The following is a 25,896-nucleotide window of genomic DNA, read 5'->3' as shown; positions in this document are numbered from 1 at the left end:
CTCAAGCCCCTTCTTCCAGAGGAGCTATTTATGTATGTAGGTATGTATGCATTTATTTTTGTTTGGGATGGGGTCTCACTATTTGCCCAGGCTGGAGTGCAGAGGCTATTCACAAGTGTGATCATAGCCTTGAACTCCTGGGTTTAAGCGGTCTTCCCACCTTAGCCTCCCAAGTAACTGGGACCACCGGTGCCCAGCAAGAGGAGCTCTCTCAGAACACGTTACTTTCTTCTCCCCACCCAGTTCTGTAGACCAGTGAGTCTCAAACTTTTTGGTTTCCTCTATACTCTTAAAAGTCATTAGGTCAGTCACGGTGGCTCAGACCTGTAATTCCAGCACTTTGGAAGGCCAAGGCGGGCAGATCACCTCAGGTCAGGAGTCCGAGACCAGCCCGGCCAACATGGCGAAACCCAGTCTCTACTAAAAATACAAAAAAATAGCTGGGCGTGTTGGTGCAGACCTGTAGTCCCAGCTACTTGGGAGGCTGAGGCAGGAGAATCGCTTGAACCTGGGAGGTGGAGGTCGCAGTGAGCCGAGATCACGCCACTGCACTCCAGCTGGGCGACAGAGTGAGACTCTGTCCCAAAAAAAAAAAAATCATTCACTACATTAGAAATTAAAACTGAAAAAGACTAACACAAGACTATACAAGCACACATTCCATTAACAATGATGTCAGAAAGATGATGTAATCACATGTCACACAGCCTCTGGAAAACTCCACTGTACAATTTTAAGATAATGAGAATTCAAAAGGCAAATAACATGTTAGTATTATTATGAAAATAGTTTTGACTTTGTGGACACCCCTGAAGAGGGACCTCCCAGAAGCCTACGGAACACACTTGGAGAACTGTTGCTCCGGACCATCACCTGAACCCTTCTTTATGAGTCACATTTATTGATTTTCTTTCTCCTTTTTATTAAGAAAGTATAAGCCGGGCGCGGTGGCTCACGCCTGTAATCCCAGCACTTTGGGAGGCTAAGTCGGGTGGATCACGAGGTCAAGAGATCGAGACCATCCTGGCCAACATGTTGAAACCTCGTCTCTACTAAGAATACAAAAATTAGTGGGCACCTGTAATCCCAGCTACTCGGAAGGCTGAGGCAGGAGAATCACTTGAAACTGGGAGGCGGAGTTTGCAGTGAGCCAAGATCGTGCCAGACAGAGTGAGACTCCATCTCAAAAAAAAAAAAAAAAAAAAAAAAAAAAAAAAAGAAAGGAAAAAGAAAAGAAAAAAGAAAGTGTAAATGCTTGTCTCCCAGTGGGTCCTGTCCCCTGGGAAAAACCAGGGAACTTCTTAGGCTTAGTACCTCTCTTTCCTGACTCCTGTTTCTGGGGGTCCTCTAAGCATCCTCCCTCAGCGTCTTACCCATCTCCCTCTTGACCCTCCCTTAAGGCGCTTCAACAGGCCTTACCCTGGGCCAGCCTGCTTACCCTGCTTCAAGCCTGCTGGACCATCTATCTGCTTCCTCCTCCCCTCACTTGAGGACTTTCTCATCTTGGGAGAGGCTAATTTTTCTCTGCCTTCCCTCCCTCCCTCCCTAGTCCCTGACATCTTACAGGACTTAGGGCAGGAAAATCATGCTTTCTGGGTAGACCCCTTTAGAAGAAATGCTTTACCCATCTGCCAACACATCAGCCAACCTGGAACAAGCCAGAGTCTCAGACAAGAAAGTGCCCATTTGGGTCCCATAGGGGTCAAGTGAGTCATATTGCCAGGTGGTTGTTGGGTTGGGGTGTGGATCAGGAATCTGATGCCTCCAGCCACAGATGCCCTGTGCCTGGGAAACTTCATCTTGGTCTCTTCACTCCAAAGCCCCAGGTCCTCTTGCTAGCTGCAGCCACAGGCCTCCACCACCATATCTGGCACATCCGTCTTGACCACATTGCCATTATGATCCAGGTAGAGGAGAGAAAGGGGCCTTCGGGCAGTAGGGACACAGCAGGAGGTACTGGCAGGCCAAGGATTGTTGGCTTTGAGGAGGCTGAAGACGGCAGAATGGAAAGAGGCAGCAATGCCTGGACTGCCAGCCAGGTGGGGAGGGCACTGCCCACTGCAGTAATTCAGCTGGTACCCCTCGGGTTGCAGTATCCAGTCCCGCCATCCCAGTTCCTGGAAGTCTACGTAATGGTCTCGCCTGCAACATAAGGGGGTTGCAGGCTCACAGGTGGGGGTCCTCCTCCTGGCCCGACCTGCTCCAGGCTCATTGGCTCGGATCTTAAGCTCTAGGAAGGGCTGCTGGTGTCCTGCTGTGTCCAGGAGCCGCCTTGGTTGTCCAGTAACTGTGCTGTTGTTGCCTTCTAGGGGTCTGCAGTCTAGTTGCAGTTTCAGGACACCAGACTTCTCACACCTCAAGCCACTAGAGGGCAGAGTTAAGGCATGCCAGCCCAGGTTGGTGATGTGGTGCTCAGCCAGAAGGGTGCGGGACCCTTGGTGCCTCCTCCTTGGTCCCCATCGGAAGATCCTCAAGCAAAGAGTGCCAGGAAGGGTGGGGAGCACGTGCAGCCACAGGCGGGCATGGTACAGGTGATGGGACCGAGGAGTGGACAGGTGAAAGGTAAGCAGGGAGCTGTAGGCTGAAGTGGAGTCTGCCCGAAAGACAGAGAAGGGAAAGAAAATGTGAGCAGAGATGAAGCTCTCCTCTGAGACTCCCCGAGCCCTGCCCACTGATCTCCCTCGAACCCACCTTTAGAAAAGTAGAGATTGCTTTGTGTCCTCTGCAACCAGTCCCTGCCCCAACTCCTCCTTCTCCTGCCACACCCCACTCCCTCTGGTGCTCCTGCCAGGCTCCCCTTCTGCCTCCCTTTACCTGTCTGCTCTCTGTCTGTTGCTCTCTCCATCACCCACCTGTGACAGTAGCAAAGCTGATGACCTCCTCCCCATTCCCTGGAGCCACACTCCCCGGCTGTAGTCTCCGGAGGGCTCTGGTCAGCGCTGCCTGGGGTGGAGGATGAGTTATTCTGGGACGACTGGTCAGGTGCAACCCCTCCAGGATTTGCTGCTTGGCTAGCTCCAGCACCAGAGCTCGTTCTGCTTGGGGTGCCAGTTTGGAGCCCCCACAGGAGGGACACACAGACCCTGTCCCCTGTGCCCGCACCAGTGTCCACAGCAGCACCAGCCAGAGCTGGACATCAGGGAGCCCCATGCTCCTGGTGAATGGCCCTGGTTCGGGAGCCTCGGATGGCAGTTGCTCCGTCTGTTGAGTCTGATTGCTGGGGGCCAATGAAGGCACAGTGACAGCAGACACCACTGCCACACCCACCCTTGGCCAAGGGTAGAGCCACCTGTCTTCTATTGCCTGGGACTCAGGAAGGCTGAAAGTAGATCATCTGATGGATAGCTGTGCTTGACCCTCACAGCTCATGTCTGGCTACTGACCTGGGGCCTTTTTAGAGCCAGCTGCCTGGGGCTTCCAAACCTAGTGGTCAGCCAGCCGACCTACCCTCTGAGTCCCAGGATTGGCCAGCTGTGCTGCCCATCAGGCCCCTGCAGGGGGTGGAGGTCCTCCTCCCCACCAGCTCAGGTTTCACCATCTGGCCATGGTGACTGGGCCTGAAGTAGGGGTATGGGGGTGGGGGGGTGCAATGTGGACACGCATGATGCAAGAAAGAGGATGATTTCACATGCTCAGTCCCCAAGGTCTGGAACTCGGGGGAGGGAACGCCTTATGAGCCAGGTTGGGAAGGGCAATTTTCCCTCATACCTCTAGTCTTTCTAGCTTCACCACTGCTGCAGCAGTTTCCATGAGGCAGCTGTGAGCTCTAGTGGGTATTTCTCTGGGGCCCTTAGGCCAGAAGGAAAATTCTGGTCTCTTTATTTCTAGCATTGATGTTGGGACAGGGGTGAGGGGTTGGGTGGGTCGGAGAATGGAACCCTCTTGCTCAGGCCCAGATGGCAGTGCCACGAGGCACAGAAGTCACCCCCTGACCCTGCCTGTGCTGGCCGCCCAGAGTCCAGTTGGCCTGCAGCATGATGTGGAGGAGGGCCAGAGCAGGGGGGTTGGGGTGGGGAATGTGTTCCTGTGATGTCTGGGGAAGCCCAGAGAGGTGGTGGTGGTGGTGATGCAATCTTGCACAGGGCAGAGTCCATCAGGACTGTCAAGGGGCATGACACTTGGGAGGGCATATACCCAGCTGCTACTTCTCTTTCAAGTGACTGTGAGAGTTGCCTAAATTTAGGGCATCCTAGAAGTAGTGCCAGGTCTTTTTTTTCTTAAATTTTTGAAATTTAAATTTAATTTTATTTTATTTAGGTAAGGTCTCAATCTGTTGTCCGGGCTGGAGTGCAGTGGCACAATCATTGCTCACTGCAGCCTTGAACTCCTGGGCTCAGGCAATCCTTCTGCCTCAACCTCCTTAGTAGCTGGGACTTCAGGTGCACACCACCACACCTGAATAATTTTTAAATTTTTCATAGAGATGGGGTCTCGCTATGTTGCCCAGGCTGGTCTTGAACTCCTGGGCCCAAGCAATCCACTTGCCTTAGCCTCCTAAAGTGCTGAGGTTATAGGCGTGAACCACTGCACCACCCTTCAGGCCTATTAATGGGGATAGAAAATGGAGCTTTAAGAGCTATTGACAACAAAGCAAGGCAAGTGCAGCAGTCTTGGTTCCCAGTCTCAGCCCTCCTGACCACATTTCCTCACTGGCTTTATTTTTTATTTTAGTTTTTATATTTTTGAGACAGGGTCTCACTTTGTCATCCACGCTGGAGTGTGGTGGCCTGGCTCACTGCAGCCTCGACCTCCCGGGTTAAGTGATTCTTCCACCTCAGCCTCCAGAGTAACTAAGTCTACAAGTGCGTGCCACCACGCCAGGTTAATTTATTTTTTATTCTTTTGTAGAGACAGGGTCTTGTTGTATTGCCCAGGGTGGTCTCAAGCGATCCTCTCACCTCAGCCTCCCAAGGTGCTAGGATTATAGACATGAGCCACTGCACCCAGTCCTCACTGGCTTTAAATAGGGGGACCCAGACCCCTCCACCTTGAATTCATGAGGGTGGGCCTCATGCTAGCTTTTCTCCTTAGTTTCTCCAAGAAGCTTGAGGGGGAGAAAGCTGTGGGGGAAGTGGGTGTGATTTGGAAATGCGTCCTTACTCCACTTTGTTCATCTCCCCTCTATTTAGATGATGGGGGCTGTCAAGAGAGACTATTAGATCTGGGGAACTGGGGTCCTACTTGGAGGGCTGGGCCCCAGTACCACCAGTGTCCACCATGTGGCAGTGCCGTGCCTCTGGACAGCAGCTGGCTTGTAGCTGGCTGGAGCTTCCCAGGGACAGGGAAGGGGCAGCTCTGGGAAATGCAGCAATGAAGAGTGCTCCTTGACCTCTCCCTCTGGGGACCCTGCCTCACCCACAAGAGACAGGGACACGCTGGTTCCTCTGTTCTTTCCCCATCACACTGCCAGAGAAGAGAGACTGTCTTCAGGATCCACATCACTGCTACCTTTGGTTTTGGACCTCCTCACACAAACACGTGTCAGTGGAGCTTGGTGATGTACCAGGCTTTTCCTAGAACTATTTGGTGGGGGTGGAGTGGGGTGGGGGCGCACTGAGACACTTAGATCCTCCTGTCCACCCTTCATTTCTCCCCACATTCTGAAACACATTCAAGAGCTCTGTCCAGTGTTCTCCTCAGCTCCCAACTCCCATTCTGTTGGTCGGACTGGTAAATGACAGCCCTCTACCCCCTCTGGTCTGGAACATTGGGTCGGCAAAGCGGAGGTATCTATCCATGGTGGTGCCTCAGAAGGCTTACCTGTTGGTATCAGTAGGCAGTCGGGGAAGTGACAAGAAGTGGCTGCAGGAGTCACTGACCCCATCTCTCCCCACCCTCACTGTCAAGTGCCCCCAATTTCCAGCTCTTCCCACCTCCTTGCTGCTGCGTCTGGCCTGGCCCTACCTCCCCACTGACACTTACGTCAGAGCTCAGCTATAAATACGCTCTTAGCATCTTAGTCACTTTTCCCAAGAAGTGCTCCTGGGTTATAAATACCCCAGCCATCTGCCTCGCTGCCTGCCCTACCACCAACCTGGTTGGGGGCTGGGGGATAGCGATAGGCTTGGGGGTGAGTAAGGAAGTAGAAGACAGGCTTGGGGGTGGGTAAGGAAGTAGAATAAGCGAAACGGGAGTGGTTATCTTGCTCAAATGAGAAAAACCTGAAGGAGTCCAGAGGTAGGAGCTAGGAAGCTCTAGGAGAAAATGTTTGAAGGAGGCAGACCCACTCTTTACCCTTTTTACAAAAGGCAGAGCCAAAACAGAAAGGGAATAATGATGATCCTGTTTTTATTTAAAAGTAGGCTATTTTGGGCGCGGTGGGTGGCTCACACCTGTAATCCCAGCACTTTGGGAGGCCGAGATGGGCGAATCATGAGGTTAGGAGATTGAGACCATCCTGGCTAATGCGGTGAAATCCCGTCTCTACTAAAAACACAAAAAAATTAGCCGGGCTTGGTGACGGGTGCCTGTAGTCCCAGCTACTTGGGAGGCTGAGGCAGGAGAATGGCGTCAACCCGGGAGGCGGAGCTTGCAGTGAGCCGAGATTGCGCCACTGCACTCCAACCTGGGTGACAGAGTGAGACTCCGTCGCAAAAAAAAAAAAAAAAAAAAAAAAAAGGAGGCTATTTTGTTCATCATGGATTTTTTGCATTAATTTTTACTTTTAAAAAATTGCATTAAAGTCCTATCTTGATTAATAAATTGTTCACCACCCCCTTAAAATTTAGCACCCCCGCCAGGTGAATGACTCACTTTGCCTTATCCCAGTCTTGGCCCTGGGAACTAAGCTGTAGTTGGGAAGGAGGTTAGATCTGGGGGCCGGGGGTGTGTCGGGGAGACACCAGAAGGCCTCCTTAGATTCTCTTTAGGTGAAGGTCTCCTCAAGTCAAAGGTGGAATAACATCCATGGGTTGCTCAGGAAGCCCTTGAGCTCAGATTTACAGTCCCCCAGGCAGTCCTTTTCAGACTTTCTCCTCTAGGGTTCCTATTTCAGGGACCTCTTACCCTCATAGGAGGGGGTTATAAGCTGAGCAAACACAGACATCACATTTACCAAAGAACACATGGGTTTTGCGCAAACTCGGCCTTGGGTTGCAGACAATATCGACCTCGTGGTTCAGGACTGTCCAGCCAAAGGGAGGAGATGTGGGGGAGGAAGGGCAAAGGTCTAAAAAAGACCCAGTCTCAGAGCAAATGCCACCCTCTCCTCATCCAGGCCTTCCTCTTCTTCCTGTCCCACTCCAGCAGCCCTTGCCTATTCCAGATTCCAGGCAGGATTCCTGGGTGGAGCACTGGGGGCGGGTGAAAGAAAGGCAAGTCAGAGGTCCTGACGGGCAGCTCTGAGCGTGCCTCTGCCTCCCACACTTGAGTGCCCACAGCTGGTCAGTTTACTGGGTGACTAAGTATCGGTGCCTAAGAAAGAAGAGGCATAAAGTGTGAGATGGATACAATAGCTCAGTCCTGAGGAGACCATGTGAAGAGAGAGCAGAGTAGGCAGACTACAGCATAGGCAGGCAGGTTCTGTGTCATCTGGGGTGCCAGTTAGGGCCCTTGTAGGAGATAGAGGACCATTCAGCTGTCTGGTTTTGCTTCATCAAGAGAACTTAGTGAAGGAATTATTTACAGAGGTATAGGCAGAGTTAAGGGAACCAGTAAGAGATGTTGAGGCCCCAGGGACTAGCAAGATAGAAAGCCTTTAGGACCCCCTAGTGTTGAAACAGTGATAGCAGAATGTAGGCAGAGTTGGGGCCATGGAAACGGGTAGCCAGGCTACTAGTGTAGGGACACAGAATAGCCACAGTTACACAGAACCATGGCACCTATGCAGAGAGGGAGCAGGGATAAGAAATGCCCTGACCTCATCAGGAAGCCAGAGGGCAGGGGAGCTCAGGTGATAGAGCTCAGGCAAGTCAGTCCTTAAGGGCACAGAGAAAGGCAGAGAAGGACAAAAAATGGATGAGGGTATGCAAAGAGACCTTTAGCAGTTCACCTGGACAAGAAAGAAGGAAAGGGGCTCACAACAAAGAGGAGGGTACGTAAGCCTCTATTTTGGGCAGCAGTGATCTAAACTTTGGTGAATCCAAAGAAGGGGCTCTCTGGAGATCCACAAAAATCGGGGAAAGGGGCTGTGTCAACTCGTCTTGGAGTGGGGACCATCGAGTGGAAAGGACAGGAAGGCATAGTGGGTTATGGGGTCAATTAAAGGTGAGATAAGGGTGTCTTTGCCTGGGAACCAGATGGCCTTGCTCATCGTTGGAGATGGGTCTGAGTCCCTGGAGTCGGGGTTAAGCACGTGAGGCTAGCGGGATGGACCATGCCCTAGGAAAGAGGGTAGTGGTCAGGAAGATGGTACAGTGACTCTTTTTAGATGAAAGTTTCTTCAAGTCAAAGGTGGGGTAATTTCCATAAGATGCTCAGGAAGAGGGAGTCCACATTCTGGACAGAGAATGAGGTCATTCCCTCCTCTCAAGGAAGTGCACTTCTGTGGGGGAGTGTTTTCCCACACCCCCTTGGGCTGCCCATACTACACATAGACTAACTGCACCCGCAGGCCTCTACTACCATGTCAGGTATGTCAGTCTTGACAATGTTGCTGTCCCTGTCATAGTAGAGCAGAGACAGGGGGCGCCGGGCTGTGGGTACACAGCATGAGCCCCCTCCAGTGGTGCCTGCAGCTGTGTTGGCCTTGAGAAGATTGAGCACTGCAGTGTGAAAGGAGGCTGCAATACCAGGCATGCCGGCTACATGTAGTGGGCACTGCCCTATGCAGAAGTTCATGGCGTAGCCCTCAGGCTGGATGATCCAGTCGTGCCAGCCAATCTCACGGAAGTCCACAAAAAACTCTTGTCGACAGCACATCCTGGACCCTTCTTGGCAGTTGATGCCTCGTCGGTGAATCCGGTGTTTGCCCCCAACTCTCACCCGGGCTGCCACAAAAGGCCTATGGGCAGCTCCACCCAGGATGACTGAGCTCTGGGCTACCTGGCCTTCAGGTACCAGCTCCAGGGTCAGGTGCCCCTGGCTGTAGGCAGCTTGAGCTTCAGGCCCCAGGAGGAGTTGATGCCAGCCACTGGCATCCACCTCTAGCAGGTACTGAGTAGCCAAGGTGAGGTTGGTATTATGTGGACCCAGCACAAGGACCCTCACTTTCAAGGTCCAAGTGGTATTGGAAGGGAGCTGCACAAAGAACATGAGACTAGCCTGCTGGACCTCCCTGTCACCAGCAGTTCTATCAGAGGAGAAGTGAAAATCAAGACGAGTCTTGTTGATGGTGGAGAGGCCTGTGGACATAAGAAGCGCCAGTCATTGCGGCCTTCTGAGTGTCACTTCTACCAACTATTTCTCTATACTCAGCATTCTTGAGCTGTCCATAGCACTTGGCATTTGCTACAGTTTAAACATATCCTCCAAAGTTCGTGTGCTGGAAACTGGATCCCCAATGCAGTGGTGTTGGGAAGTGGGGCCTAATGGGAGGTGTTTGGGTCATGGGAACACCACCTTCATGAATGGATTAATGCCCTTATCTTGGGAATGGGTTCCTTATAAAAGGATAAGTTTAATTCTCCTCAGCCCCACCCTCTCTTTGCCCTTCTGCCATGGAATAACACAGTGAGAAGCAAGAAGGCCCTCGCCAGATGCCAGCCCCTTGATCTTGGACTTCCCAGCCACCATAACGAGTTAATACATTTCTGCTCATTATAAATGACCTAGTCTGTGGTATTCTGTTATACCAGCACAAAATGGACTAAGACAGCACTGTTGACAATCCTTTCCTTCCTGAAAATCTTTTCTCTCTTGGCTTCCATGACACAACTCTGTTATAATTCTTCCCTGGTTTTCTTTGCTGGCTTTTCTTTCTCTGACCATCCCTTCAATATCAGAGTTTTCCAAGGTCTGTCTTGGACTTCCATTTCCTTCCAGTCTACATTAAGGTAGCTCTTAATTAGACTCATGGTCAAGCAACACAATTTTTTTTTTTTTTTAGATGGAGTCTCACTCTGTCACCTAGGCTGGAGTGCAGTCGTGTGATCTCAGGCTGGTCTTGAACTCCTGACCTCATAATCCACCCACCTTGGCCTCTGAAAGTGCTGGGATTACAGGCATGAGCCACCACGCCCAGCCAAGCAACACAATTTTTATGTTGGTGATTCCCAAAACTGTATGCCCAGGCCAGACCATTTTGCATATTTGGACTGGACATATAGATTTGGAAATCACCAAGCTTCAAGGCCTAGATTTCTAACTACTTACTCATGTCACATGAATGTCCTGGCGGCATATTTAAAATCAATTGGTCCTAGATCTAGGTGTAGTAGTGCATGCCTGTAATCCCAGCTACTTGGGAGACTGAGGTAGGAGGATTCCATGAGCCGAGGAGTTCAAGACCAGCCCGGGCAACATGGCAAGACCCCATCTTATAAATATATATGTGTGTGTATGTATATATGTATGTGTGTATATGTATATATGTGTGCATACATATATACAAACACAAGCACACACACATATTTTATATATATATATATTTTTTGAGACAGAGTCTTGCTCTGTCACCCAGGCTAGAGTGCAGTGGCATGATCTCAGCTCACTGCAAGCTCCGCCTCCTGGGTTCACGCCATTTTCTTGCCTCAGCCTCCTGAGTAGCTGGGACTACAGGCACCCTCCACCATGCCCGCCTAATTTTTTGTATTTTTAGTAGAGATGGGGTTTCACCGTGTTAGCCAGGGTGGTCTCGATCTCCTGACCTTGTGATCCGCCTGCCTTGGCCTCCCAAAGTGCTAGGATTACAGGCATGAGCCACCATGCTCGGCCTTTTTTTTTTTTTTTTTTTAGATGAAGTTTTGTTCTTGTTGCCCAGGCTGGAGCGCAATGGCGCAATCTCAGCTCATTGCAACCTCCACCTCTCGGGTTCAAGCGATTCTCCTGCCTCAGCCTCCCAAGTAGCTGCACCAGCTAATTTTGTATTTTTAGTAGAGACAGGGTTTCTTCATGTTGGTCAGGCTGGTCTCGAACTCCTGACCTCAGGTGATTCGCCCTCCTCAGCCTCCCAAAGTGCTGGGATTACAGGCCTGAGCCATTGCGCCTGGCCAATATGTGTATATATATATTTTTTAATCAATTTTTCTCAACCTGAAAAATCATTATTTTCCTTCCTATATACCCCTTTTCCATTCTTGGTGGTGCCACTACCCTCCTTATCACCTGTATAAACTCTATGATCAGCCGGGCGTGGTGGGTGGCTCACGTCTGTAATCCCAGCACTTTGGGAGGCCGAGGCAGTTGGATCACCTGAGGTCAGGAGCTTGAGACAAGCCTGGCCAAGATGATGAAACCCCATCTCTACTAATAACACGGTGAAACCCCGTCTCTACTAAAAAAATACAAAAAACTAGCCGGGCGAGGTGGCGGGCGCCTGTAGTCCCAGCTACTGGGGAGGCTGAGGCAGGAGAATGGCGTAAACCCGGGAGGCGGAGCTTGCAGTGAGCTGAGATCCGGCCACTGCACTCCAGCCTGGGCGACAGAGCCAGACTCCGTCTCAAAAAAAAAAAAAAAAAAAAAAAAAATACAAAAATTAGCCAAGCATGGTGGTGGGCGCCTGTAATCCCAGCTACTTGGGAGGCTGAGGCAGGAGAATCGCTTGAACCTGGGAGGCAGAGGTTGCAGTGAGCCGAGATCACACCATTGCACTCCATCTTGAGTGACAGAGCAAGGCTCTGCTTAAAAACAAACAAACAAACAAACAACTCTATGATTACTTTCTTCACTCCCCATATACCTTGTCTCACCAGAATTGTTCTAATGTCTGCGCATTTCTTTATATCCCTATTACTACTGCCCAGTTGCCTCTTATCATCCCTCACCTTCCTTACTGAACATCTTAGTTGGTTTCTATTCTCTCCACTCTACAGAAATTGCACGTGTCAAGATCACCAACACCTTCCACACAGCAAAACTATCCATTTATATTCATCTGACTTGGCCTTTAAGTAGTGTTTGACACAGTTAACCACTCCTTCCTTCTTATATATTTTCTTCTCCTGGCTTTTATAACACTGGCCACTCTATCTTTTTCTCCTCTATTGACAGCTCCTCTTTGTCGGCCTAACCTTTAAATGTTGGAAGTCAGGCCAGGCGTGGTGGCTTACACCTGTAATCCCAGAACTTTGGGAGACTGAGGTGGATGGATTGCTTGAGTCCAGGAGTTTGAGATCAGTGAGATCAGCCTGGGCAACTTGGCAAAACTCTGTCCCTACAAAAAATACAAAATTACCCAGGTGTGGTAGTGTACACCTGTAGTCCCAGCTACTAGGGAGGGCTAAGGTGGAAGGATTGCTTGACCCTGGGAGATCAAAGCTATAGTGAGACATTAACGCACCACTGCACTCCAGGCTGGGCAACAAAGTGAGACCCTGTCTTAAATCAATCAATCAATTAATCAAGTCCTAAGCTCCCTCCTCTTCTCTATCTATACCCTCTCCCAGAATGATCATCCATTCCATGGCTTTCAATTCCACCTATATGCAGATCACTTCCAAATGTATATCTCTGGTCCTGACCTCTCCCTGAACCCTAGCCTTGCATGTCCAAGTGCCTATCTGATACTTGACTTGGACATCCAATAATATTTCAATCTCTTCTTTTCTGTAATTAAAAAAATTTTTTAGGCCGGGTGTGGTGGCTCACGCCTGTAATCCCAGCACTTTGGGAGGCCAAGGTGGGTGGATCACCTGAGGTCAGGAGTTTAAGACCAGGCTGACCAACGTGGCAAAACCCTGTCCCTACTAAAAATACAAAAAATTAGGCCAGATGCGGTGGCTCATGCCTGTAATCCCAGCACTTTGGGAGGCTGACGCAGGAGGATCAGTTGAGGTCAGGAGTTCAATACCAGCCTGGCCAACATGGTGGAACCCTGTCTCTACTAAAAATACAAAAAGTCAGCCGGGATTCCCAGCTACTCGGGAGGCTGAGGCAGGAGAATCGCTTGAACCCAGGAGGCGGAAGTTACAGTGAGCTGACATTGCGCCGCTGCACTCCACCCTGGGCAACACAGTGAGACTCTGTCTCAAAAAAAAAAAAAAAACCCACCAAAAATTAGCCAGTCATGGTGCAGGCATCTATAATCCCAGCTACTTGGAAGGCTGAGGCAGGAGAATCGCTTGAACCTGGGAGGCAGAAGTTGCAGTGAGATGAGATCGTGCCATTGCACTCTAGCCTGGATGACAGAGCGAGATTCTGTCTCCAAAAAAAAAAAAAAAAATTTACTTGGAGTTGGGGGCGATTCTCACTATGCTACCCAGGTTGGTCTTGAACTCCTGGCCTTAAGTGATCGTCTCACCTCAGCCTGAGATCACAGGCATAAGTCAATGGGCCCAACCTCAATCCTGTACAAGGAAGTCTAAATGTATCCCTCCAACCCAAACCTATCCCTTCTCCAAACTTCTCCTCTGTAAATGCATTGCTTAAGGCAAAATCTTGATCGTGATTATCCCCTACTTTGAAATTATCTGAAAGTTTTATCAACTCTACTTCTAATTCATAATACAATTTCACTTCTCCCCACCTCCTCTACTACACATTAGTCCAACTCACAACCATCTTTTTCTTTAACTATAGCTTTCATTCACTCAAGTGATTCACTCTTGCCCTCCAAACCGTTCTCCAAATATCAGTCAGTGATCTTCTTATAAATCTGATTAGTTTTATCTTCTCAGCTTAAAACACTTCGAAGTCTTCCCCTTGCTCTTTGGATAAAATCTAAACTCCTTGAAATAGAAAACTGGTTTGACACTTAACTACTACATTCTGCCTATACTGGCCTTTTTCTGTTCCTCAGATTCACCAAACATAAAGCCATCTCACAGCCTTTACACTTGCTAGTCCCTTTCCCTGGAATGTCTTTCCAAGATCTTTGAATGACTGATTTCTTTTTGGCATTCAGTTCAGATGTCTCCTCCTCAGAAAGGCTTCAGGCTTCCTTCCTAATCTATCTAAAGCAGCCTTCAGCCAGGCGTGGTGGCACATGCCTGTAATCATAGCACTATGGGAGGTCAAGGTGGGAGGACTGCTTGAGGCCAGGAGTTTGAGACCAACTGGGCAACATAGTGAAACCCTGTCTCTACAATAAGTAAAAAAATATATAAATAAATAAATAATAGCTGGGCATGGAGCAACACACCTGTAATCCCAGCTACTTGGGAGAATCACTTGAACCCAGGAGGTCAAAACTGCAGTGAGCCAAGATCATGCCACTGCATTCTAGCCTGGGCAACAGAGCGAGACTGTCTCAAAAATAAAATAAAATAAAATAAAACGTAATAAAATAAAATAAAATAAAAGTAGCCTTCAATTCTACCTCCATCTCTCTAATACATCATCCTGCTTAATTGTTTGCATAGCCATTATCATGCTCTGTAACCAGTGTGGTTCTTTTTTTTTCTGAGACAGAGTCTTGCTCTGTCACCCAAGCTAGATTGCAGTGGTGCGATCTTGGCTCACTGCAACCTCCACCTCCTCGGTTCAAGCAATTCTCCTGCCTCAGCCTCCCGAGTAGCTGTGATTACGGGCATGCACCACCACGCCCTGCTAATTTTTGTATTTTTAGTAAAGACGGGATTTTGCCATGTTGGTCAGGCCGCTCCCGAACTCCTGACCTTGTGATCCTCCTGCCTCGGCCTCCCAAAGTGCTGGGATTACAGGCATGAGCCACCAAGCCCGGTCCAGTGTGGTTCTTGGTGCATTTGTTTACTAAGAATTTCTCCTACCCCTCCTTCTTCCCTGCAGCTAGAATGTAAGCTCCATGAAAACAGCAGTTGTGCCTGTATGGTTCACCATTGTATCCCTAGTACTTGGTATTTAGTAAGCACTCAATAAACACTTGTTGAGACCAGGTGTGGTGGGCTCACATCTGTAATCCCTGCACTTTGGGAGGCCGACATGGGTGGATCACTTGAGGTCATGAGGTCATGAGGTCATGAATTTGAGATCAGCCTGGCCAACATGGTGAAACTCTGTTTCTACTAAACATACAAAAATTAGCTGAGTGTGGTGGCATGCACCTGAAGTCCCAGCTACTCAGGAGGCTGAGGCAGGAGAATTGCTTGAATTCGGGAGGCAAAGGTTGCAGTGAGCAGAGATCACACCACTGCACTCCAGCCTGGGTGACAGAGCCAGACTCCATCTCAAAAACAAACAAACAAACAAACAAACAAACAGACAGAATACTTGTTGAATGGTCTTTCATTTCTTTAATTCTTTTATGTTAACATCAGAATTCTTTTCTCAAAACACGGATGGATCATAAAATTCATGGTCTCAAAAACCTTATTAGTTAATAAAGTCTTAACTCTTTTAGGAAGCAGTTAAATACCCATTGTAATTTGGTCTTAGCTACTTTTTTTTTTTTTTTCTTTTTTAAGTAAAAAATGCTTTATGAGGCCAGGTGTGGTGGCTCATGCCTGTAATCCCAGCACTTTGGGAGGCCGAGGCAGGCGTATCACCTGAGATCGGGAGTTCCAGATAAGCCTGACTAACGTGGAGAAACCCCATCTCTACTAAAAATACAAAATTGACAGGGTGTGGTGGCACGTGCCTGTAATCCCAGCTACTTGGGAGGCTGAGGCAGGAGAATTGCTTGAACCCGGAGGCAGAGGCTGCAGTGAACTGAGATGGCGCCATTGCACTCCACCCTGGACAAGAGTGAAACTCTGTCTCAAAAAAAGAAAAAAAAAATTAGCTGGGCATGGTGGCACGCCCCTGTAGTCCCAGCTACTCAGGAGGCTGAGGCAGGAGAATCACTTGAACCAGGGTGGTGGAGGTTGCAGTGAGCCAAGGTCGCACCACTGTACTCCAGCATGGCAACAGAGCAAGACTCTGTCTCAAAAAAAAAACAAAAACAGTGCTTTATTATGGCAAGTCAACTGATACTCTTATGGGCTCAACTAGGCTTCATGTAAATTAGAAAGTCAGGAATAAGGTTCTTTTTATTTTTTGAGATGGAGTATCACTCTTGTCGCCTGGGCTGGAGTGCAGTGGCGCAATCTTGGCTCACTGCAACCTCCGCCTCCTGGGTTCAAGCGATTCTCCTGCCTCAGCCTCCCAAGTAGCTGGGATTAGAGGCACCTGCCACCACGCCCAGCTAATTTTTTGTATCTTTAGTAGGGACAGGGTTTCCCCATGTTGGCCAGGCTGGTCTTGAACTCCTGACCTTAGGTGATCCACCCGTCTCAGCTTCCCAAAGTACTGGAATTACAGGTGTGAGCCACCGTGCCCAGCAGGAATAACGCTGTTCTTGACAGCTCCCAGAGCCAACAAGATCTCTCTCATCTCTCTCTCTCTCTCTAGATAAGTCAGTTCCACTCTCCTCTCTCTGTGGGTCTACTACTTCTGCCTCCTTGTCAGCTTCCTCAGGTACCAAAATTGTGGCTCAGGTCCCAAGTCTACAGGACCTTTTGCTCAGCTCCTCCTAAGTGAGCAGATCTTCCAGTGTCCCAATTCCAAAATCCTAATAGAGTCTGAGTGGCCCAACGAATCTTTTTCTTGCTAGGTCACAAAGCACCCTGCAGTTAGTACCTTTTAAGTCACTCCAGTTATGGCAGGCAAACACAAGACCAACAGGGGCGCTGTAGTAGACTATTACATGGTTGGCCCCAATGGTCAACACCTCCCAATATTCACGGCTTTGTGCAGTCCCTTTCCATATTAATTCTGGGCTTAGTCATGTGACATGATTTGGGCACTGAGACATTAGCAAGCATGGTGTTTATTGAGCACTTACATATTGAGGCATTCCATTCTTGGAAGCCAGCTACAGTGATTTAAAGGAAGTTGAGCTAGACTACTAAATTATGAGAAGTCATGTGGAGAGAGACTTTGGAGGATTAGAGACCATCTTACAGGTTCCAGTCCCATCCGAGTCCCCAGCTGAATGCAGTTGCGTGGGAGACCTTAGCTACACCACATGGAGCAGAAGAACTGTCCAGATAAGCACAGTCAAGCCACAAAATCATGCGAGTGGCTGGGGGCAGTGGCTCATGCTTGTAATCCCAGGGTTGTAAGCTTTGGGAGGCTGAGGTGGGTGGATCACTTGAAGTCAGTAGTTCAAGACCAGCCTGTCCAACATGGTGAAACCCTGTCTCTACCAAAAATACAAAAAAAGCCAGGCATGGTGGTGGGCACCAATAATCCCAACTACTCGGGAGGCTGAGGGAAGAGAATCTCTTGAACCCTGGAGACGGAGGTTGCAGTGACCCAAGATTGCGCCACTGCACTCCAGCCTGGGCAACAGAGTGAGACTCCATCTCAAAAAAATAAAAAAGAATCATGAGAAATAATGAATATGTTGTTTTAAGCCTCTATGTTTTGGTTTTTGAGACGGAGTTTCACTCTTATTGCCCAGGCTGGAGTGCAATGGCACGAACTTGGCTCACTGCAACCTCTACCTCCCGGGTTCAAGTGATTCTCCTGCCTGAGGCTCCCAAGTAGCTGGGATTACAGACATGCACCACCACACCTGGCTAATTTTTTGTATTTTTAGTAGAGACGGGTTTCTCCATGTTGGTCAGGCTGATTTTGAATCCTGACCTCAGGTGATCCACCCGCCTTGGCCTCCCAAAGTGCTAAAATTACAGGCGTGAGCCACCGCGCCCTGCACATCCAGCTATTTTTGTATTTTTAGTAGAGATGGGGTTTTTCCATGTTGGTCAGGCTGGTCTCGAACTCCTGACCTCAAGTGATCTGCCTGCCTCAGCCTCCCAAAGTGCTTGCATTAGAGGCATGAGCCACAGCACCCGGCCTTTTTTTTTTTTTTTTTTCTTTTTTTAATAAGAAACATCTTGCTATGTTTACAGGCTGGTCTCAAACTCCTGCCCTCAAGTGATCCTCCCACCCTGGCCTCCCAAAGTGCCAGGATTACAGGCATGAGCCACTGTGCTTGGTCAGTTGCACTGGCTTCGGGAATGAGTGGCAGGGAGAAGTTAGAAGGATAGGGAAGAAACTTAGTAAAGGAAGACAGTGAGGAAATTGCTATTGGAAGCTGAAAAAAGGGGAACTTGTATTGTGTATTGGCTATCACCTGTGGTAACTTAGAAGCCAGGAAAGCTATCTAACAAAGTTGCGAATTTAGCTAATGGTATTTCCAGGCAGAATGCTGAAAATGCCAACTGGTATATTTTAGTTGCCTAAGATAAGGCATTTCGGGAGAGTGATGAACTAAAAAAGGAACCACGGCTGGGTGTGGTGGCTAACACCTGTAATCCCGGCACTTTGGGAGGCCGAGGTAGGCAGATCACAAAGTCAAGAGATTGAGACCATCCTGGCTAACATGGTGAAAACTCATTTCTACTAAAAATACAAAAATTAGCTGGGTGTGGTGGTGTGCATCTGTAGTCCCAGTTACTCGGGAGGCTGAGGCAGGAGAATCGCTTGAACCCGGGAGGTGGACGTTGCAGTGAACCGAGACTGCACCACTGCACTCCAGCCTGGTGACAGAGCAAGACTCCGTCTCAAAAAAAAAAAAAAAAAAAAAGGCACTGTTCAATTTTCAAACAGAATTTAGAGAAAATATTTCTAAAAGCACTTGCTAAATTAAAAAATAAAACCCCTTACTCTGTGTTGCTAATTTTTCAGAAAAAAATACAAAACGAAACCTTTTTCTTCATGTTGTACATGTAGAGGAAAGAAAAGAAACATAACAACAAAAATTCTTTTTCATTCTTCCTCTCTGACAAAAGGTTCTTAAAGTAAGAAATTACCTCAGAGCAAAAATCAAATCCAGGGTATTTCCAGTAATACAGGGACTCAGAGTGAAGATCAAAACAAATAAAGGGTCAGCTATAAAATCTTTTGTTAGCTAGTCATGGGAACACATGCCTGTAGCCCCAGCTACTCAGAGGGCTGAAGCAGGAGGATCCCTTGAGGCCAGGAGTTTGAGGCTATAATGCAATATTATTGAGGCTGCTAATAGTATAGCCACTATACTCCAGCCTAGGCAACATAGTGAGACCATCTCTAAAACACAAACCAAAAAAACTTTTTGTTTGTTAAGATCTAACATCTTTTTGAGATTTAAAATTTAAGACAATGTTCTGTTAACCCTTACAACTAGACAAATGCACTTCTAAACATCTTTTTTTTTTTTTTTTTTTTGAGACGGAGTCTGGCTCTGCTGCCCAGGCTGGAGTGCAGTGGCTGGATCTCAGCTCACTGCAAGCTCCGCCTCCCAGGTTTACGCCATTCTCCTGCCTCAGCCTCCCGAGTAGCTGGGACTACAGGCACCCGCCACCTTGCCCGGCTAGTCTTTTTGTGTTTTTTAGTAGAGACGGGGTTTCACCGTGTTAGCCAGGATGGTCTCGATCTCCTGACCTCGTGATCCGCCCGTCTCGGCCTCCCAAAGTGCTGGGATTACAGGCTTGAGCCACCGCGCCCGGCCGCACTTCTAAACATCTTAAAGGTGTTATCCCATGACACAGACTTGTAGCCTAAATAAGGGTCTGTCTTGATAGAATGTGGTGCCTTCTGTGTAATTGAGTAGACTACAATTTATTATTTACAGGGTCCACAGAGTTTAAAAGAGAAGTTTAATACTGAAAGCAGCACCAGTTTGGACTAAAAGGGACAATTCAAAATAAAAAGAGGTCTTTGGGCCCCCAACTCTGGGCAGAAAGTAGGCTGACAAAAGTACTCAGCCGCAAACATAGATCATTTCCTATTTAAAAGGAAAGACATCTCAGCAGGTAGAGTGCCAAGGGCTGAGAGGGTGAATTTGGAAGTCCAGGAGAGCAGTGGTGCACAATTGGAAATACCAGGGAGCAGAACCAGGCCCTAACTAGCCAAGGGAATTCTGGATTTGGAGTGGACCTGATATTTGCCTGGCTGAATATAAGAAGCTTTACGGATCAGTGACTCCTCTGTGTCTCCTATTCTCCCAAACCCCATTTTGAACAGGAGTATCTATTATGTTTATCCTGTCCCTGTCTCAGCATTGTATGTTAAGTGCGTGGGAGGTGGAGAACTTGTATTTTTAGGACACAGAGAGTGGTATGCTGGTAAATGTTTAATAACTGGTCTCCAGGGAAAAAAATCAAAAGCCCTGATTCGTAGTCTTTGTCAATTTCTTTTGTATAAATTCTCCCACCATGACTGATTTCAACCTGCTAATGTGACATCACTGAATCCTAAGTTGGGAGAAGATGTTCACAATCAGCTTTCATAAGTCAGAATAAGCCAGGCGCTAGGACATCACTGAAGGCCTCTGCACCTGAAGAAATGTACCAGAGGAGCCTCACCTATATTTGCACCTAATTCAGGTGATGAGATGCTGGACTTCAAGCTTGATCCTGATGCCATAAAGGGATGAAAGTTTGTTTTTTTTTTTGTTTTTTGTTTTTTGTTTTTTCTTTGAGACGGAGTCTCGCTCTGCCGCCCAGGCTGGAGTGCAGTGGCCGGATCTCAGCTCACTGCAAGCTCCGCCTCCCGGGTTCACGCCATTCTCCTGCCTCAGCCTCCCGAGTAGCTGGGACTACAGGCACCCGCCACCTCGCTCGGCTAGTTTTTTTTAATGTATTTTTAGTAGAGACGGGTTTCACCGTGTTCACCAGGATGGTCTCGATCTCCTGACCTTGTGATCCGCCCATCTCGGCCTCCCAAAGTGCTGGGATTACAGGTTTGAGCCACCGCGCCCGGCCAAGGGATGAAAGTTTGATGGGGGTGGCTGGGAGAGGATGATTATATTTTGCTTGTGGGAGAGATATAAATTGTTAGGGGTCAGAGGGCAGACTTCAGGAGACTGCCAGATTGGTAGTCCCCAATAAACAGTACCTCATGGCTTTCACGCCTTCATCTAGTTCCATCTCACAGTGATTGATTCTAGGCTTGGCTACAATGACTTGCTTTGTCAATGGGATATCAGTAAGCAAGGTGTATGCAGAAGCTTGAGAATAATTTACACATTGAAATTATCCTCTTGGAATCTAGCCACCATTCTCTAAAGAAACTTGGGATAGACCATTGAATGCTAAGAGGCTTCATGGAGAGAGGCTGTTATGTTCTCTCAAAATTCATATGTTGAAATCCTAACCCCCATGTGATGGTATTAGGAAGCGGGGCCTTTGGGAGGTGATTAAGCAATGAGGGTGGAGCCCTCATTAATAGGATTAGTGTCTTTATAAAAGATTTCTAGAGAGCTGCCTTGCCCCTTTCCTCCATGGAAGGTTATCAAGAGAAGAGGACGCTCACCATAATCCCCTCATCGGCAGGCGCTAAATCTACTCTCTAGTTCCTGCTCCCTCCCACTTTAACATTCAAAGTACTTTACCTGTATTAGCCCTTTAATTCTGTCAACTATCCCATTTAACACATGAGAGAACTATTAACCATTAGGTCAAACAGCTAATAAATGGCTGAGGAAGAATCTGAGCCCAGGCTATCTAGCTCCGGTTCAAAGCTGGGTCTTGAAACAGGTGGGCGCTGGTGCAGTACCTGTAATCCTAGCACTTTGGGGGGCCAAGGCGAGCAGATCACTTGGGGTCAGGAGTTCCAGACCAGCCTGGCCAACATAGTGAAACCCCGTCTCTACTAAAAACACAAAAATTAGCCTGGTTTAGTGGCATTCGCCTGTAGTCCCAGATACTCGGGAGGCTGAGGCAGGAGAATGGCTTGAACCTGGGAGGCGGGGGTTGCAGTGATCTGAGATTATGCCACTGCACTCCAGCCTGGGCAACAGAATGAGACTCCATTTCAAAAAAACCACAAAAAAACAAGAGGGAATGAGGGGGGGCCAGAAATGGGAAGGGTCTTCAGACCTAAGAAAGAGCTTGCAAAGGGCTCAGTTTGCATTTTCTTTCTTTCTCCCTCTTTTTTTTTTGAAAGGGAGTCTCGTTTTAATTAAATTAATTTAATATTTAATTAATTAAAATTAATTAATTTTTAATTAATTAATTTTAGAGATGGGGGTCTCTGTTGCCCAGGCTAGAGGGTAGTGATGCAAACATAGCTCAGTCTCAAACTCCTGGGCTCAATGATCCTCCATCTCAGCCTCCTAAACAGCTGGGACTGCAGGTGCACTCCACTGCACCCAGCTAATTTTTAGGCTGGGGGCGGTAGCTCGTGTCTGTAATCCTAGCATTTCGTGAGGCCGAGGCGAGTGGATTGCTTGAGCCCAAAAGTTCAAGACCAACCTGGGCAACGTGATGAAATCCTGTCTCTATAAAAAAATATATGCTGGGCATGGTGGCCCATGCCTGTAATCCCAGCACTTTGGGAGGGCGAGGCAGGCTGATCACGAGGTCAGGAGATCGAGATCATCCTGGCTAACACGGTGAAACCCTGTCTCTACTAAAAAATACATAGAAAGTAGCCAGGCGTGGTGGCAGGCACCTGTAGTCCCAGATACTTGGGAGACTGAGGCGGAGAATGGTGTGAACCTGGGAGGTAGAGCTTGCAGTGAGCCAAGATCACGCCACTGCACTCCAGCCTGGGTGACAAAGCGAGACTCCATCTCAAAAAATAAAATAAAATAAAATAAAATAAAATAAAATAAAATAAAATAAAGTAGCCAGACATGATGGCACATACCTGTAGTCCTGGCTACTTGGGAGGCTGAGGTGGGAGGATCACTTGAGCCTGGGAGGTTGAGGCTACAGTGAGCTGTGATCATAACCACTGCATTCCAGCCTGGATGACAGAGGAAGACTCTGTCTCAAAAAAAAAAAAAAAAAAAAAAAAAAAGTTTTTTAAAAAGAGACACGGGCCGGGCACGGTGGCTTACGCCTGTAATCCAGCACTTTGGGAGGCCGAGGCGGGTGGATCACAAGGTCAGGAGATCGAGACCATCCTGGCTAACACAGTGAAACCCCGTCTCTACTAAAAATACAAAAAATTAGCTGGCCGTGGTGGTGGGCGTCTGTAGTCCCAGCTACTCGGGAGGCTGGGGCAGGAGAATGGCGCGTGAACCTGGGTGGGAGGCGGAGCTCGCAGTGAGCCCAGATCGCGCCACTGCACTCCAGCCTGGGCGACAGAGCGAGACTCTGTCTCAAAAAAAAAAAAAAAAAAAAGAGAGACACGGTCGCTGGGCACGGTGGCTCACTCCTGTAATCCCAGCACTTTGGGAGGCTGAGGCAGGAGGATCACGAGGTCAGGAGTTTGAGATCAGTGATCAGTTTGGCCAACACGGTGAAACCCAGTCTCTACTAAAAATATAAAAATTAGCCGGGTGTGGTGGTGGGCACCTGTAATCCCAGCTACTCGAGAGGCTGGGGCAGGAGAATTGCTTGAACCCAGGAGGTGGAGGTTGCAGTGAGCCGAGATCACACCACTGCACTCCAGCCTGGGTAACAGAGCAAGATTCTGTCTCGGGGGGAAAAAAAAAAAAAAAAAAGTCAGGGTCTTGCTATGTTGCTCAGGCTGGTCTGGAACTCCTGGCTTCAAGTGATCCTCCTGCCTTCTGAATAGCTGGGATTACAGGCACGAGCCACTGTGCCCAGTCCCTTTATCCATTTTTCTGAGTCCCATTTTGACCCTGTTCTCTGATATGGCGACCTGAGGTCTAATGGGAACATGACATATAGTGAGGTATTGTAGTCCTGGTGCTTTATTTTTTCTTCTTTTACTCAAATGAGGCATCTGGAGGAGAGGGGAAGGGAGGGGCTAGATCCTGGGGCCAAAGAAAGGAGAGACTGCTCACCTCCCAGTCACTGTGTGCAGGCCCAGGAAGTGGATGGGCTCACACCACAGCCTGTGGGTTTGTGGGGCCTGCAGAAAGAGGAGGCAGAGGAGATGACGACAGGCAGTCTCAAAAGAAGTGAAATTTACCAGCTTTCCAGCTGCCTACTGGTCTGGTCTGAGCTACCAGAGTGAACCCCAGGGGGATGTGGGGATATCCGGGATAAGGAGATTACAGCCCGTGGGAAGCAGGGGTTGGATGGTTTTTGGGGAAGGAGTCAGAGGTAAGGCTGGTGAGGAAACTTTTCCTTTCCTTGAGAGGTCAAGTTCTGGGGAAAAGCTACAGACCAGGAACCCACCTGTCTCGGCAAAGCTGATGATTTCACATTCCTGTTCCCTGTTGTCCTCCGGAAGTGCCCCCTGTGGGACCCCATGGAGGCGCTGCAGTGCAGTCCTCAAAGCAGCTCTGGACACAGGGCGGTTCAGTGTTGGGCGCTGGCTGAGGTGCAGCTTGTCCAAGATGCTTCTCTTGGCCAGATGAAGAAGCAGCTCCCGCTGGCTTTCCAGTTCCAAGGTGGGCCCTCCACATGCTGGACACTGACCACCAGCTCTGGGAGTAGCCACTGTGGTTGGAGCCAGGAGGAGAAAGGCCAGAAGCAATGAGGATGTCATTGCCGGGGGAGGCCCTTCTTGAGCAACACAGACTCAGGGCTCAGGGTCTCAACAGCTGTGGTCTCAACTCTGTCCTGGCTGCCAGAGGCCCTGGAAGAAGTGTGTGTCCAGCTGGCATGGCTCCTTGTTGCAGGGGACAGAGCAGCAGCCAAACATCTGACTTGAAAATGAAGCCAGTTACAGGTAAAACTTGGCAGAATCTGCCAACGCATAGTCAGTGAAAGTACAGAGTGGGGGACGTGAGGAGAGGTTGGTTTGTTTAGGGAAAGACATGTCCCTGGGCCAATGTTAGGAGACAGTTGTTATCCATGTGAGCTGCCAAGCCTGGGGACAAAGGTGAGAGATTAAATTTCTCCTCAGATCACTACCCTTGCTGGGAATCCTGGGGATGGGGGAAAGGCACAGATCACGGGTTTTGGGAAAGAATGTTAAAGGGAGACTCTCAAAGAAGAACGGGTCATTGGCAAGGCACTTTAGCTCACTGTCACGCATGAACAATTGAGAGTTGCATTCTTTTTTCCCTAGTGTTTCTCAAAGCCCATCCCCATCCCTCCATCCTCCCTCCCTGGGGTTCTCAATCTAGCCTTATTTGTTAGCCTTGGTTGAGTTTTGCCCAAGAGGTCTCAAAACCATGAAGTCTGAAGGGTAAGGGAAGGGAGGCACAGTGTTCTAGCCATGTCTTTGATGCTCTCAGAGGGAACTCTTAAGGTAGGCAAAGGCCTTGAGTTCCAAATTTGCTCACCCTTTGGGGTTTTTATCTGTCTTGGAAAAGAAGTTTTGAGATTTTTTTTTTTTTTTTGAGACGGAGTCTCACTCTATCGCCCAGGGTGGAGTGCAGTAGCATAATTTTGGCTCACTGCAACCTCCGCCTCCTGGATTCAAGCAGTTCTCCTGCCTCAGGCTCCTGAGTAGCTGGGATTACAGGTGTGCACCACCACTCCCAGTTAATTTTTGTATTTTTAGTAAAGACGGGGTTTCACCATGTTGGTCAGGGTGGTCTCAAACTTCTGATCTCGTGATCCACCCGCCTCGGCCTCCCAAAGTGCTGGGATTACAGGCATGAGCCACCGTGCCCGGCCAGGAGTATAGGTTTTAAAGCCAGGTATTCTTGGTTATTGTTCTTCAGTTCTTGTACTTGTCTCGGAAACATTTCAGGCTTTCATTCTGTGTCACAGCACTGAGAAAAGAAAACAATTTTAATCTGGGAAATGCAAGTCTTTTAAAATGATCAGGCTCAGAGAGACATTAAAATGAGACAGCAGACCAGGCATGGTGGCTCAAGCCTGTAATCGCAGCATTTTAGGAGGCCAAAGCGGGCAAATCATTTGAACTCACGAGTTCAAGACCAACCTGGGCAACAGAGCCAGACCCTATACATACTAAAATAAAAAAAAATAATAAAATAAAAAGAAACTGGGAGTGGTGGTATGTGCCTGTAGTCCCAGCTACTCAGGAGGCTGAGACTGGAGGATCATTTGAGCCCAGGAGGTTGAAGGTGCAGTGAGCTGTAATCATACTGCAGCACACCTGCCTGGGAAATAGAGTGAAAGCGTGTCTCAAAAAAAAAAA

General features: G+C 48.6%; 2 protein-coding genes across 2 annotated transcripts; both read right to left on the bottom strand.

The window, feature by feature from the left end:
- Positions 1 to 675: 675 nt before the first annotated feature.
- On the bottom strand, positions 676 to 3,452 carry INHBE (inhibin subunit beta E). Its single transcript, XM_008003776.3, has 2 exons — positions 2,853 to 3,452; positions 676 to 2,593 (listed from the first exon to the last, which is right to left on the bottom strand). Exons 1-2 carry the CDS (start codon positions 3,148 to 3,150, stop codon positions 1,836 to 1,838), a joined length of 1,056 nt encoding a protein of 351 aa, XP_008001967.1. The 5' UTR covers positions 3,151 to 3,452; the 3' UTR covers positions 676 to 1,835.
- Positions 3,453 to 8,535: 5,083 nt separating this feature from the next.
- Positions 8,536 to 24,327, bottom strand: INHBC (inhibin subunit beta C). Its single transcript, XM_008003759.3, has 2 exons — positions 24,015 to 24,327; positions 8,536 to 9,281 (listed from the first exon to the last, which is right to left on the bottom strand). Exons 1-2 carry the CDS (start codon positions 24,325 to 24,327, stop codon positions 8,536 to 8,538), a joined length of 1,059 nt encoding a protein of 352 aa, XP_008001950.1.
- Between the last annotated feature and the right edge of the window lie 1,569 nt (positions 24,328 to 25,896).

This window comes from Chlorocebus sabaeus, chromosome 11, assembly GCF_047675955.1.
Source record: "Chlorocebus sabaeus isolate Y175 chromosome 11, mChlSab1.0.hap1, whole genome shotgun sequence".
In the NCBI taxonomy this organism is placed as follows: domain Eukaryota; kingdom Metazoa; phylum Chordata; class Mammalia; order Primates; family Cercopithecidae; genus Chlorocebus; species Chlorocebus sabaeus.
This window is presented reverse-complemented; position numbering and strand designations above follow the sequence as displayed.

What these genes read in the sequence shown, in the direction of transcription:
- INHBC (XM_008003759.3), bottom strand. Translation starts at nt 24,327, where the DNA reads ATGACATCCTCATTGCTTCTGGCCTTTCTCCTCCTGGCTCCAACCACA. An exon ending in CATCAGCTTTGCCGAGACAG is followed by an intron (nt 9,282 to 24,014) that starts GTGGGTTCCTGG and finishes TTATGTCCACAG; the next exon opens with GCCTCTCCACCATCAACAAG.
- INHBE (XM_008003776.3), bottom strand. Translation starts at nt 3,150, where the DNA reads ATGGGGCTCCCTGATGTCCAGCTCTGGCTGGTGCTGCTGTGGACACTG. An exon ending in CAGCTTTGCTACTGTCACAG is followed by an intron (nt 2,594 to 2,852) that starts GTGGGTGATGGA and finishes TCTTTCGGGCAG; the next exon opens with ACTCCACTTCAGCCTACAGC.